Consider the following 14,437-nt stretch of genomic DNA (forward strand, 5'->3'; position numbering starts at 1 on the left):
AAACCCGGAGGTTTTCCCATTAGTAATTATTCAGTTCAGTAGCATGAGACATTTCCAATTGAATTCTGGAATCTTTCTGAAGCTCTGGTGAATATGTATAAAAGAGTCCAAATTGCCTTTACTTCTTGGTCTCTTCAAAAAAACACCCCCCCAACCCATAAAAAACAATATTCTGAAAAAGAACTCTTTTTCAGGGAGACTATACATTTACAATCTAATTTAAAATAATATGCAAGTATGCTTATTTCTCTAACAAAATCTAGTTGTTAACCTTTATGGTGCAGCAAATATGTATGACTGTCTTGTTCAAAGAACAGAGTAATTCTTCAAATTTAATTTACTTGACATATAAAACAGGAACAAAAAATGCCTTTTTGGAGTGTCTTTAGATGATAGATTTACTGTTATTCTAGACAAGCATAGCCAAAGGATAAAGCAAGCAGGCTGATGAACCTGATCTGCTAAAAGTCACTTCTCTGAAAATTGTGTAAAGGATAGGAAGTGAGAAATGGTTTAGTGATGCTTAATCCTGACAAACCAAGGGACAGCACAAATCTACACATGACCCTGCAACCCCTCAAAATAATTCTGCCAGTGTTGACAAGACATGTGATCTGCTTTAATGAAATGATTTAAATTGTGTCAAGGAACCTTCATATTAATGGGGAGAGCGTAGCCTCCCTATACACACCTCTCTCTGCTAGTGTTAGCAATGCATAGAAACACAAGCACAGAAATTTGAATAAATTGCAGAAACAAAACTTAAGGCTTTGCCATATGTTAGTTTTCCCCTTGAGAGATTGCAGAGGAAAGCTGCTCTGGATTTGAAGAAGAAAGGAAGCAAAATATTTTCTTCCTGCTGTTAAGCTTTATGAAATAAGTTTCTTTGCTCCCCATCTCTTCTGCCCTGTGAATAGGGAGAAAAGTGGGATATAAATTTGGCTGCAACAAGGAGAAATGAAATATTAGGTCTTCCTATTCCTTGAAGGAAAAGAGGACAATATGTGATAGATAAAAGATCATAACTAATATGATGGGGTTTATAATTTCAGCTTTAGTCAGCTAACCTGCAACTGTTTGAAAAATACTTTTTTGCAGCCATTAACAAATACTCTCAAATCCTTAGCTTTATATAGTCCTATAGCTATAGGAAGAAATAGTTACTAGTTCCTTAGGCAGTGATGGTATTGCCTGGAAAATGTAATAGAGGAATGTAGAAATCAATATTAAGCCAATGGAAGTGTAATTGACAGGGGAGAAGTTTGTTTTTTTTTTTTGTTTGTTTGTTTTTTTTTAACAAAAAAAGCCCCCTAAACTTTCAAGGTTTCCAGTTACAGTCAAGTTAGCCCATACAAATTGAAATTTAAAGCACTCTCACTTTTGTAGTTCACTTTATGAATGTGAGAAACTTGAAACAAACCATGCAAAGGTTAAGGTTCAGGTTTTAAAACAAAGACCTGATAAACTTTAGAAGAAGGGTGCTGCAGAGATCAGAATGAAGAGAGGCTAATAGATGATGTTCTTTGGTAACATTTGCTTCACTTAAACTCACACACACATGGAAGCACACAGGAAAATAGTGGAATTTTGACTTTTGATTTTGTCCAGATGCTTAAAGCAAAAGAAAGTCCATGAATTGATATACAAGAACTGCTTGACCTCTGAACGTTGCTCCAGAAGGTGTGGGGTTTTTGTTTTTTCCCTGAATATTTCGGTTTGGACAAATTGTAATGTGTTTACCTCCTAGGCTTGGACTGCTTTTTTGTACCACATTCCCAAAGCCTTGCTCCAAGTAAGTTCTTCTGCCCCTTTAGTTGAATACAGAAAAATATGTGTTCAGAGAGAGAAATTTATCACAGTACCTGTACATAAATAATACTTCTTGTTTTCTTATTAGCATTAAAAAAAATCAGGCAATCAAAACTGCAGGAAACATGCAGCTAAAACACAGTAAAAAGGAAAGTGAATTTTTTTTATGTACAGAAATTGGGTTTTGTAGGATTTTGCAAGTATTTTGTATTCCTAAATGCAGTCATTAGAGGAGAGCTTGTTTGTCTTACCTGTTGGCTATGAAACGGCTATTCATCTTCTGAAAATCTCGACTGGCTATTCAGATGTGAAAACATGTTTATAAACCTTAAAAGCAGGCTGGTTTGTATTTGAGAAACCAAAGTTACCTGTAACTTATCGGTAAGCTTTTTATGATCGGTAAGGATGTGAAGTCTCCAGCTGAACTCGGTGCTAGTCCCCTATATTCACATTTGCAAAGAACCTAGAGCCAAAATTCCCAGTAAAGTCTGTCTCTGGTTTTAACCATGCATGGATTTCATGTCAGCAGAAGAGAAAATAGCACATCTATTTTTAAGTTAGCTGGAATTCTGAAGGCGCAAACCACCTGGTATCACTGAGCAGCTTTGGTTGAATGCCTGCCAGACTCCTGCGGAAGGAATGGCTCACTAACCTTTGCTGCCTCCCTCTGTCCGTTTTATGATACTGCCTCCTGGAAGGACTATTGATTCCTTAGATTCAGGCTAAATTCCTGAGGCGTTTGGCTTGGGAACGCTTGTCACATCGGTCATTTTGCGGAATTAAAGAGTAGTCATATGGGCAGTTCTTTTTGTTTTGTTTTTTTTAAGTAGGAATGCTCTTGCATAAAAATCAGTGTATTCAAAGTTTGCAAGTTAAAACCTTAACTTCAGTCACTGTTAATCGAGAAAATAATTTAACTAATTCCATTCATAGGACTGTATCCTAAGATTGAGTCTGTGATTAAATACTGAATTGAAAATATTCACAGCAAATAATGTGACAAAGCTACTGCTTTTTTCACTAAAGCAATTTACAGTTCATTAAAACCTGTAATAGAATTAAATGTTTTCTATTTGAGTACCTCACTGTTAGCTGTTTCTGATGCTGTGGCCAGTTTTGAGCTCTGGTTAGCTACGCACCCTTCTCAGTGTCATGGGGGCTCTTTCAGTAGCCATGTTTTCATACTCATTCTAGAGCTGTGGTATCATTTACCTGGAATAACAAGATTTTTTTTTTAGTTTTTAGTTGAAGGAAAGCCTTATTGAAGGCTCTCTCTCTTGAACTGTAGGCCCTTCTAGCCTTTATAATCTCTCTTCCGTGTCAAAGATGTAGCTGCTTTAGTCCTTTATCAGCTAAAAGGTAGGGCAGATATTGTCTCTCAAGACAAATCTTCAATTTCACTCAAAGTTTTAGTTTTTTTCCCCTGTTCTTTCAACTTGCAAGTTTACATAGCATTTTTTTCCACAACTTCATTCAAAGTTGGAAATTAAAACAAAAAACTGTATTTTGCATTGATAAGATTACATAATTTAGAGTAGATCCAAACCATTTGTAGCTTTTGTTGATGGAAATTGTCATTGGAAATTGGCAAAGCTAATACCATCTACTGAACCAAAGATCATTCCACTAGGCAAGTGTATGCTTCCGTTTGTGACACACTTTTGTTATTCTCAAATAAGCAAAGTAGCTATATAAAGCTAGTCCATGCATTTGCAAAATCAGTTTCCTTTTGAAAGGCTTCAGAACAGGTCACTGATTATAATGGGCCAATCATTGTATCAGGAAGAATCCTAATATCTATCTCTAAACAAATAGACAATTTCTTCTCACTTGCCATGAGAGTTTTATTCTTCATGATGTCCACATAGATTGCATTGTGCTTCCTTTATATTTACTGTAAATAATAAGCTGCATAATTCAGAAATTCTGTATCTTTGGAAAAAAATTCTTTGTTTTTTGTCCTTGAATAGAAAGGGCTTCTAGAGTGTGAGTGTAGTGCCCCAGGCACTCTTGTATCATGTGTCTAGGGCACAGGCTCACTGAGAGTGCTCTCTGCTGGCTCAACATCTCTAAGAACAGGACAGTTACTGTAAGAGAGAGTCCTTTGGTGTTTTATTTTCAGCCTGTTTCAAGGACTGCATAATGCATTTCTTAAAACTGAAGAAGCCCTTACAGTATTCATGCTGTTTCATTAGTATTAACTCTTCCAATTTCATATGATTTAATATATTTATTATTTATTTTGTAATTGAGGATAATTATTTTGTGATTTTGGATATTTAAATAAATGTGCTTTTGTAAAAGTCTGCTTTTGAAAAGTGTGCTTTTAATTAGATGAAGTGTTAAAAAGATCTTAAATACATTTACAGGACTTCAAAATTGTTTTCAGGTTACACTTGTGAAATATTGAACATTTCCTCCAAATTACTTTAAATGGATATAAGATCTAATTTATTGTGAAGGATTTTCTTCAAAATGCTTATTTTAACTATGTCAGATATTGACAAGAATTAAGTATCCTATGTTGTGGTGCTTTGTTTGTTTGTGTAATTTAGGAGACATCTCGGAGAAGGAATTCATCTTTTTTTTTTTTTCTTCCGCAGCACCAGACTTGAGGAAAGACCAGATAAATTCAGAAGTTAACTATAGACCTCATGTTAATTTCCCAACAGAATTACATTTGCAGACGCCCAGTCCTCCAGTAAAGAGGTAACTAATGATGGTGTTAACTTACTATATTATATTTAAGAATATGTTAAATTCTAATACATGATAGTAATCATTATTAAGTACATCAAAGTAAAGGAATTAAATATTTTGACAGATGATGCCTTTTATATTTTACGTCGCTAATATGGCTAAAAGTTTTCCTTTTGGCAAAAGGTTGGAGTTTTAATTTTGATGCCTGGTCAATTGAACTAAATAACTTTATGTAGTTTTAAACCATCTCACCTGAGCAAAGGACCTTAATATTTTTCTCTTTTGCATTTATGTGATACAACAGGTAGTGGTTAGCCAAATTAGTTACTGAAAAGTTTGGCTGGAAAGAGTGAAAACAGTAACTTCTGCTTAGAAGCTGCTGTTATATATCTATAGTTTCTAATTTGAACTCTAAGTGCTCAGTAATTCCTAAAAACCAAGAACTTAAAAGCAAGTTGAACATCCAAAAGTAACATCTAATACTCTTTTAAATGAATATATCAAACCGAGTCCCAGGGATGCTTAGACAAGAATGGAGTCCTGAATTTCAAGCGCATTTAGCTTTCCTTGCAGAAATTGAATCTCTTGAATTGCTCTTTTTTGGGCACCTTAAAATTCAAATGAAAGAAAACTTGAAGTGATTTGATACAACTTCTAGCCAAATGGCTATGTGTTAAGCAGTTCTGTAGTCAACTACAGAATATTTAGACAGTGTTACTACAGCTGTCATTATAAAAGATGCTCGAGTAACACGTGCTTTTTAATTTTTTTTAGTAGTTTTACATCTGCTTACCTCAATAACTATGTGCTTTTGTATTTTAGAGCTGAAAGGCCTGAGACTAATAGGAAACTTTTGCCATCATCAACTCTACAGCCAGTTCTTAAAGACCACGTTAAGACAGAAAGTAGGAACAAGGGAAACGAACAAAATTCTTCAGAGTGGCTTAATCCAGACAAGTTTGAGAAGATGAATGTGTCAGTATATTGTGCTGATAGTGTACCCCATCTTTACACAGAAAACATCTGTGGAAGGAGGCCGATCAACAATGACTTCCACTACTCTTCTCAGCTGCAACCTCACCCTGCAAGAACTTTTGGCCCAAAGCTGGGCTTGTCGCCTTTGGTGCTCCAGAACCTGTCGGACCTGCCTGCGGTGCTGCCCCCTCCTGGTGAGCACGCTGGGCACCTGCTCCGAAGGGTAGATGCACATTGGGCGCCTGAAGCGGTTTACCAGAATCTTCCTCCCCCTTTACCTCCAAAGAAATATGCTCTGAATATTTCGCCAGGATCAGAAAATAACTCAGCAGCAGATATAAAATTGACAGAAGTCCTGCAAAATAATCTTGGAAGGCAAACAGGTACTACACCTTTAAAATCTGCATCAGAAGCAAATGTATTTACAAACGAACAAAGGCTTAAAGAACCGTTTCAAGGGAATGAGCTGTTTGTTCATAAATCAGATTCCCCACCCAGTTTATCAGTTAATGACTTCTGGACTGTGTCTGAAAACTTCCTAAGGAAAGGATCTTGTCATGCAGGACCAAGTGCTAGCTATGCAGATGCAAATGATAGTGTATCTCTAACGACTTACTTTTCAGTAGATAGTTGTATGACTGACACATATAGGATGAAATATCATCAGCGACCCAAGCTGTATTTTACAGACAGTGGAGGCTTTCACAAAGAAAAGCATCCACCATCAACTGGAGCAGAACTGAGTGCTACCTACCACGCTACTCTTGGGCCCAGTCATCCCACATCTGAGCAAAGATACAAGGCAAATGTAGAAGGCATACACTGCAGTAGATAGATTAAAAACAATCTGGATCTGACTGTTGCATTTCATATAGTCTATATATGGACAGGAACCTTGAATCTGCTTGTGTGATAAGCAAGGTACAGGCAACTGGGTACCTACTTAGGAGTTATGACTGTTTCAGTGAATATGCAAGTAGAGGTGAACAGAGGAGAAGAGGTGCTAAGCTTCTGGTTCTTTGATTTGTTACTCTCGTTGCCTTAATGTTTACCTCCATTATTTGGCTTTGTCTTTTACGATTTATATTGTAAATGGTCCCTTTGGGTGTATGTATCTTGTAGCATTGGGATTAACTAATGTGACTAATTTTTAAAGAGGATTTAAATAGTTGCAGTTTAAAGAGTGTTCCATCAGACTGTGGACACTAAACATAACCTGCAAATGCTTAGACTAACAAAAAGGATAAGCATACTACCACATATAATGCAGTAAATATAGTTATAACAGAGCAGTATTTTTCCTGGTAGATAACAGGAGCTGTTACTTGTTTTTTTTTCAACTGACTTCTGTGAGAGTCTGTGCTCTCACAAATCTTTAAGTGTCTTTAATACTAGTTTACCCAGAGAATTTATAACTTGGTATTTAAAAAGCCTTAATGATAATTCTTTTAGAACTGTTCTGGTTTGCAAGTGTTAGGTAAGATTTTAAAGGGAATTCAAATAAACCACAGTAGTAGACTATCCTGTTAATACACCTGTGTTTTTACACATTTTTAAACTAATACATTTATCAGATTTGTTCACCCTATATCTACTTTAACTTACTAAAATTCAATTTAACCACAAATTGATGTGGTAGAATAGGATGCTAATTTTAAAATATGGAAGTATCATGCAACTGTCAAAGATGCATTTTGTAAGGTCTTAAGTATCTAGTTACTATTCATGTTTAGTTCAGACTGATTCTCAAGTTGCATGCAAAGTCAATGTCGCTATTTATTAAACTTCCTATCTTTTTTTCAGCTTGACATTTTGAGCTAAGTTTAAGGGATCAGACATTCTGATTTTACTGAAATAAACCTTTTTCCTCTTCAGAGCAGTTCTACAAATGGTAAACAGCATCTTACTAGATCAGGCTGAACTGGCAGCTGTTCAGACTGCAGTGTCTAAGGTGGCATGAGAAGGAGAGGTTCCTCTCTCTGCTCTAGCACTCTGCCCTGCAATTTTGGCAGCTCAGGCATTTACCATGCCTTTTGCAAACCTGATTCATTTCACTGATAAGGAAGAAGATTATCTGGCTTTTATGTGGTTAGTAAGTTAAATCACTTCACAGAAATATCTAGTGATTGCTTAGGCCTAGCATGTGGCCCAGTGGGGGGAGAGAGAAAGAAGGGGAAACAGGATTTCACCCTCATGGCAGCTGCGAGTGTTTGAAATGACCCATCATGTCTTTGGTATCAGAGACATATAGAGGCTTAGAATTCTGTTCCAGTCTATCATCCCGTTGAATAACGTACACTTTAGAAGTCATGTTAGCAAACCCTGACACTATCTGAAAAGGCTGAATTTTGCCATTATTAATATTATAGTGTTAACTTAAAATTTGGGTGGTGCTGATTACATCTATACGTAAATGCCTTTTAGTTATGAAACTAATGCAAGAAGGTTAAATATGCACGATAAACACTCTTGCTTACGCTTGCACTGTCAGAAAGGCTTTCATATATTTATGTACCTTATGAGAGTTCTAGTGCTTCAACCAAATGTTGACACCTGTTTTAGTGTGATTATCCAAGGTATACATTTAAACAGTAGTTTTGGTTACTTTGTGTTAAGATCAATTTTTTTTAACAACCACTAGCAGAACTGGAACATGATATATGCAACAAACCAGGTATCTCAGATTAATCCACTTATTTCTATCTTCTTGCTCAGAATTTCTTGTAGCACTTAAAAATGTCTGGAATTTGTATTGCAAATAATTCTGCATATTTCGATATGTTTGCTAGTAAATGGCAACTTAAGAAAATTATCCTTTCACAAGAAACTCAACTGAATAGACAAAACGAATCTTGAATATGTAAGAATTTGGAAGATTCCTAAATATTTTTGGAAGAGATTTGAAAACTTATTTAAAAAAAAAAAAAAAGAAAAACTTTTCTAACTTATCCACAACAATGTTACGTAATATACATAGCCAGTTAAGTAAAGCTATCTTCTAATACTTGTGTAAAAATGAAGATTAATATTGGAATTTGTAAATAATGTATAATTTGTAAAATGTTTGCAAAAATCCTGTATTTGAAATGACAGTATTTTTATGTATAAACAGCACAGCAACAACTGTGAATGATGATGTTAGAAGTTATTTTTAAACATGTATAGCAATGTTAATACTTCTGTACAATGAGCAATATGAATGCCTATTACTGATACCAATGATTCTGGTTTCCAGTAAGCACAACTGGTGAACTTTCTGATTTTTAAAGCAGCTGCAGTAATTCAGATGTACTTCAGCCTCCTTGCTTTGCTTGAAACAAATCTTGCTAGACAACTTTTTATGTGACCTGTGTTTACCAGGTATTTAATTATAATAGTACATAGACAGCTATTTGAGATACCTTTGTTTTTATATTTAACTCTGCACTCCATGTATGTATGTAATATTTGCTAACAAATATGTGATAACTTGTTTTGACTTACCTAGGGTGCCTATTTATTTTTTTTATAAATGTCCCCTTCTGGCTATAGATTTGTATAAGAGCCTAGACAATTTTTGTAACAGTAAATGCATTTAACAAGTCTTGTAATTAATATATTTTTCAGTCTTTAGAATTATTTTCTTGCAAAGTTCTGCTTGTTCAAACTATCAGATAAAATTTAAAATATCTTTGTCTTTTGTGCTTTCTTTGTACCCTTACATTTTTCTAAACAATCCTGGATTTCTAGAATTATGTTTTGACACGCTGACAGATAATAGTGCTAGTAATGATTGAAACTTTTGAAGAGACAGTGCCCAGTTATCTTATTTGAACAGTAAAATTCATTTTCTGAAGTATTTGCTTATAAAACTAATAGAAAGCTAAAGTAACTTAAAGTAGCTATGAAATGCATAAAGCAATTTCAATACCATAATCCCTCAGACTTTGTGACAACTGCTTCATTAGTTATACTGGTTGTCTTTCTGACTTAGCAGCTTTGTTCTGATAGGGATAAGTGAAATTTGCCTGGCTATACATGTTCAGGTGCTCCAGGAGTATATGAAATAGCTTGAGCTCAGTGCCTCAGAAGTCTGGCTTTTGTTAGCTTTAAATTCTCTGATACCTGTAAAACCTTCTATGTCAGACCTGGCTGAATGAGCCTGAATCTTCTCTGGAGAAATTTCTTTTAGCTTTCCAAAGGCTATTCAGCTAAGATGTATTCCTAGCTGTCATCTTTACAAAGCAGAAATGGAGCAATATTATAGTGCCTTCCTAATATGTTGTTCCCTTGAGATTACACTATGAAAACTTTTGGTGAGGGGAAAAAACAGAACTATGTATGAGTGACAGTCAGAAATATGAGCAATTTGTACTACTTTTTTTAATGACTTCATTTGAAAAACTGTTTTTCTAAATGTGAGAATGTGATCAATCACAGCTTAACTTTTTTAGGACTATGCATTAGTGGTTTCATCAGTGTTCCTAACTCCTTTTTCATATGACCCAGTGGTCCTGATCCTAAGTACTAGCAGATCAAGGCATCTAAGTTCTTAGAAAAGGCTTAAACTTGTTATCAGAGCTGTGTGTTCAGAAATATGAAAACAGAACTCTTCAACTAACAGTGCTTTTCTTTTTAACAATGAAAGAAAAAGAGAATAAAAGCTCTCTATAATAAAGCATGCCCACTTTTGCATCCTGAAAAAGGCTGTTTCCAAGTTAAAGAGGTTTCATGTAACGTGTTAGAGGAAACTGAAATGCCCTACTGCTTCAAAGTCTCTGGCATCCAGTTATATTTTGTTATTTATTCCTGAAAGCCATATGCATTGTCCTTCTCAGGGTTGGAGAGCAAGTCACAAGGGAAAAAATATTGAAGACAAGTGAACTGCCTTCATCCATAGCTTGCTTTTACCTGATAAAGTTTTTGGGGAAGACTGTCCTCAGCTAAGTAAGGACCTGGAGTAAGCTGCTTTTTTTCCCTAGAATGTAAGATATTCCTTTATTCAACATTGTTCTGGAAGTCTCATATCTCCTTATCATTATAAGGACAAGGATATCAATTTTGAAAGGGCATCTGGAAGCTGAAGCCTAGCACTGTCTACTTCTAGTCACCTGTGCAAGATAGATGGAAGAAGTACTTGGAGCCTGTCACTTTACAGAAGAAGGCTCTTCTTGTAAGTGCACTCCTTCACTGTTTATAGCAGGGAAATCAGAACTTGCTCTATCTAAATCACTAAGATATCTGAGGACAGTGGGCTACTACTGTGAAATGTTGGCATATTCCAAAAGGCATGGTACCTGCTGAAGCATTCTGTGCTCATGCACTCTGCTATAAAAAGAGAGAAAGAAAGGCCCAGGGGTAGCATCAGAATCTCAATTAACTTCTTGAAGGTAAAGCAGTAAGGAGTAAGTTTGGGCTACAGAGAAAAGGGTCCAAGGTACAACTTCAATCTACATGAGAGCTGTGGTGTTGGGTTTTTTTTGTTTGTTTTACTTTCAGCCATTCTACAGTCTGTCCTTTCAGTTAATTTTATTCAAATAATATATATTTCCATTTACACTTAACAAATCTTTGGGCACTCATTGCAAAAGCACAGTCAAGCTGTCCTACGTTACCTTAAGGCACAGTTTACAGTACTGTGAAAAAAACAGAATACAGACAACCCCAAAAGCCTAAAGAATACCACTTGTGATACGTCCAGGGGATACATTGTGATTAGCACATATGTAAATATGTATATATAATCTTTTGCATTCAGATACAAGTTAAGTCAAGGTCCCAGTTGTTCATACTGCACAAACGGTCCTCCTCTTCCACTTTTTCTCATAAGGTGCATCATGGTGACTAGGCAGTGGCTCTATAAAGAACAAAAAGTCTGGTTACTCTCACAGTGGTATACAGGCCTCTGGAAGATATAACAAACAGCAAAGAAATATCAAGCATAAGCTCAGATCTAAGAGTGGTTACTGTAAGTTTTCTTAAAAAAAACCCCACACCCACAGGTTGTTAGCTATCTGGAATTAGCTTTAAATTTCTTTAGAGGTCTTTGGCACACACACGCATCTGCTTGAAATGCTTCAAGGTTTTATTATCGTGAACACTTTATTACTGTTGCTCTTCCTGCATAGTAAGGGCTAACAGCAGACTGGAAACCAGATGGTTTTAAGGACTGTCAAGTCCGAGTTGCTTGGATGGAGCCATGAAAGTTGTTTTAAAGCAGCTGGAACTAACGCCAGATCTAGAGCACCTGCTCCTGCCCCCCGACATCGCAGCCCCCCGGCCGCGGTCACGCCAGGCCTTTCCGAGCCCGCACTGCGGGGCCGCGTCAGGCAAGGGGAACCACAGGGTCTACTCCAGGCCTCTGTGGGAGGCGGCAGCCTTTTCCCCTCCCCCAAGCTTGCCCGCACGGGCGCCCGTGAACGACTCGGGGGCAGCGACCGCAACCGCCGCGGCCCGGCCCAGCCCCCCCGCGGGGCTCCGCTGATTTCCCTCGCCAGTGGCCGCTGCCTTTCTCGCCCAGCCTGCCGATGCCCCAAGCGCAGCAGCACCGCCCCGCCGCCGGCCCCTCTGCTCGCCCGCCCCAGCACCAAGCCCCGGCCCCGCCGCGGAGCGCAGCCCGCCGCCGACCTGCGCCCGCACCCTCAGGGCAGCAGGTAGGTGAACACCAACAGCGCCAGGTCGAAGAGGACAAAGAGCCACAGGTCCAGCCAGTACGACTGCCCCGACAGCGACCGGCTACCGCCCGCCGCCGCGCCCTCCTGCTGCAGCTCCTCCTGCCGCCGCGCCACCGCCTCCATGTTCCCTGCCGGTGGGGAGTGGAGCCCTACAGGCGCCGCCCGACCGTGCTCGCCAGCAGCCAATGAGAGCGGAGCGCACGTACTGCTCCCCGCGCCCTTGCGCAAACGCACCCGCGGCCCACGCGCCTCACGTGATGCCCCGCCCCGCGGACGGCCGTTGGTGACCGTTGGTGCGCGCGCGCGCGCCGCGGCGCTGCCTCCCTGTCGCCCAGCCGGCGGCGCTGCTGGCACGGCTGCTCACGTGGGTGGCTGCCGCGGCGGTGACTGTGTCGCTATTGCCTGGGATGGTGGCGGTTTGGGCTCTCTTCATGAGCCTCGCCCAAAAGCCCGCGTCGGGCGAGCGGCCTCGTTGCCTGTGGCAGAGGGCGGCGTTCCCGCCACGAAGGAGCGTGCTTTGTGTCGTGTAGGCGGGCCGTGCACTGAGGAGCTGGTGGCGAGGACAGGCCCAGGTAGTTTCGTGGCAGAGCTTGGCTAACGTGTGGTAAAGATGAGCCCTGCGGACCCAGGCAAGGGCCTCTGCTTCCACTGCTAGTGTTGAGAGGAAGCCGAAGCTTCTGGAGACCATGTGAGCCTGTCTGAGCTGGTGACTCATACCATAGTGTTACTGTGGTAGTACTTGGGCACCAGTGCTCCCTGTCGCTGCTTGGGCACTTGGCCAGGTGAGACAAGGATGTGTGGAAAGGCAGCTCGTGAGTCCTTTTATATCAGGTTGGCCTTGTTAAGAAACTGTATGATTTCTGAGGAAATAAACGTTTACAAAGATTTTTTTTCTGATGCAGCTTCTTGGAGAGCAAATGATCCCCTTGAGAAAACTGAAGTAACATCTAGGAAATGTTTGTGCAAAGATATTTAGGAATCTTAAAATATTTTTAAGCTGTACTTTATGCTTGAAAGCTTAATGGAGCTTCTACATGCCAGAGAGCCACAGAGTAATTCGTGTAAGCTGTGAGCTTTATTTATAACTGGGGTTCAGCCGATGAGCTAACAGAAGTTAAGTTGCATAGCCTGATTTTGTAGTTCAGACATACTACCCTTGCCTAGATAGGTGTGGCGTGCTTAGTCCAGCCAGCTCAGTCAGCGTTCAAAGGAGCGTAATTATTTTTGTGTCCTAAATAAAGGGTTCCTCATTGTAGCTATTAGCACTTTGTGTCATCATATTAGGAGACAAAGTGGTACTTCTGTAGATAGCCGGTAAGAAGTATCTGATCAGAGTTTAGCATCACGTAAGCATGCGTTTAAGGATAATTATTTTCCTTCAGTCAATAGTATCATTACAAGTAAGTAGGAAGTTTAATTTACATTACAGTTTTTGAGGAATAATAATGTTATTAATATTTCCCCCCCCTTACACCCAAATATATTTCTTTTAATGATCTCATCTAAGGAAAGGGAGCTGTGGATTGCAGTTTTCTCGAGGTAAACTATTTCCTCTTACATTGCAAAGTAATGTAATTTTGAAAACAACAGGAAAAAGAAGTCTCTTTGTTGAATTTACTAGACTATCTCATTCACCTTTTAATATAATGATCCTACCGGTTCATTTGTCAAAGCTTTCCACTACCAGAGTTGTACCCTTCCCCCCAACACTTATGGATGATTCTAGCCCAAATACTAGAGACTGAGTCTTTAAAGATTTTTTTCTCGTTTTTCAAGTGTCTTTGAAACAGCTGCTGACCATGTCTGTCTGCAATATTTGCAGTGGTTAAATATTTTCCAGGTCATATCTTTGGATTTTTTTATATCACATTACTTTTCAGTTCATTGTCTTGTATGCAATCCAAAATTTATTAGAATAATTTCTCAAGTATTTGACAGAAGAAAATCCTATTAATTATGCCTTCCTATCACAGCCAATCAGTTGAACAGATCCAGTAATCTAGATCAAAATAACCGTGAAACAATGTATGTTATGCTGCAGGTGTGGTAGAGATAAGTGTATTGATACAAGGCATGGGGTAGAGTTTGGCTTTCTGAACCAGAAGGGTGCGAGTCTGTTACAGTCAGCATACTCCGGGAAGAAATAGAGAACACATTCAGAAACACAGTACAGCTTTCCTTCCAGCCAGTAAAGTCACTGAGGAAATAAAATGGCTTCCTCCAATTTTTTTGAAACCTTTGAGATGTAATTATTAATATATCTCTCTACAGTTTAGAAGCAATAATGACATACAGCTGAT

General features: G+C 38.7%; 2 protein-coding genes across 3 annotated transcripts in view; both read left to right on the forward strand.

The window, feature by feature from the left end:
• Window positions 1-9,154, forward strand: part of USP53 (ubiquitin specific peptidase 53) — a 41,670-nt gene extending 32,516 nt beyond the window's left edge. For both annotated transcript variants that reach the window (XM_026096103.2, XM_026096101.2), the window contains exons 15-16: window positions 4,413-4,518; window positions 5,332-9,154. In XM_026096103.2, coding sequence (XP_025951888.1) covers window positions 4,413-4,518; window positions 5,332-6,319 — 1,094 coding nt within the window. In that variant the 3' untranslated portion in view covers window positions 6,320-9,154. The remainder of the gene's footprint in view (window positions 1-4,412; window positions 4,519-5,331) is intronic.
• Window positions 9,155-12,388: 3,234 nt separating this feature from the next.
• LOC135328147 (uncharacterized) overlaps window positions 12,389-14,437 on the forward strand; it is a 51,893-nt gene continuing 49,844 nt past the window's right edge. The window contains exon 1 of the mRNA XM_064510498.1: window positions 12,389-12,709. The gene's annotated coding sequence lies outside the window, so the exon portion shown is untranslated. The remainder of the gene's footprint in view (window positions 12,710-14,437) is intronic.

Source organism: Dromaius novaehollandiae, chromosome 4 (genome assembly GCF_036370855.1).
Source record: "Dromaius novaehollandiae isolate bDroNov1 chromosome 4, bDroNov1.hap1, whole genome shotgun sequence".
Taxonomy (NCBI): domain Eukaryota; kingdom Metazoa; phylum Chordata; class Aves; order Casuariiformes; family Dromaiidae; genus Dromaius; species Dromaius novaehollandiae.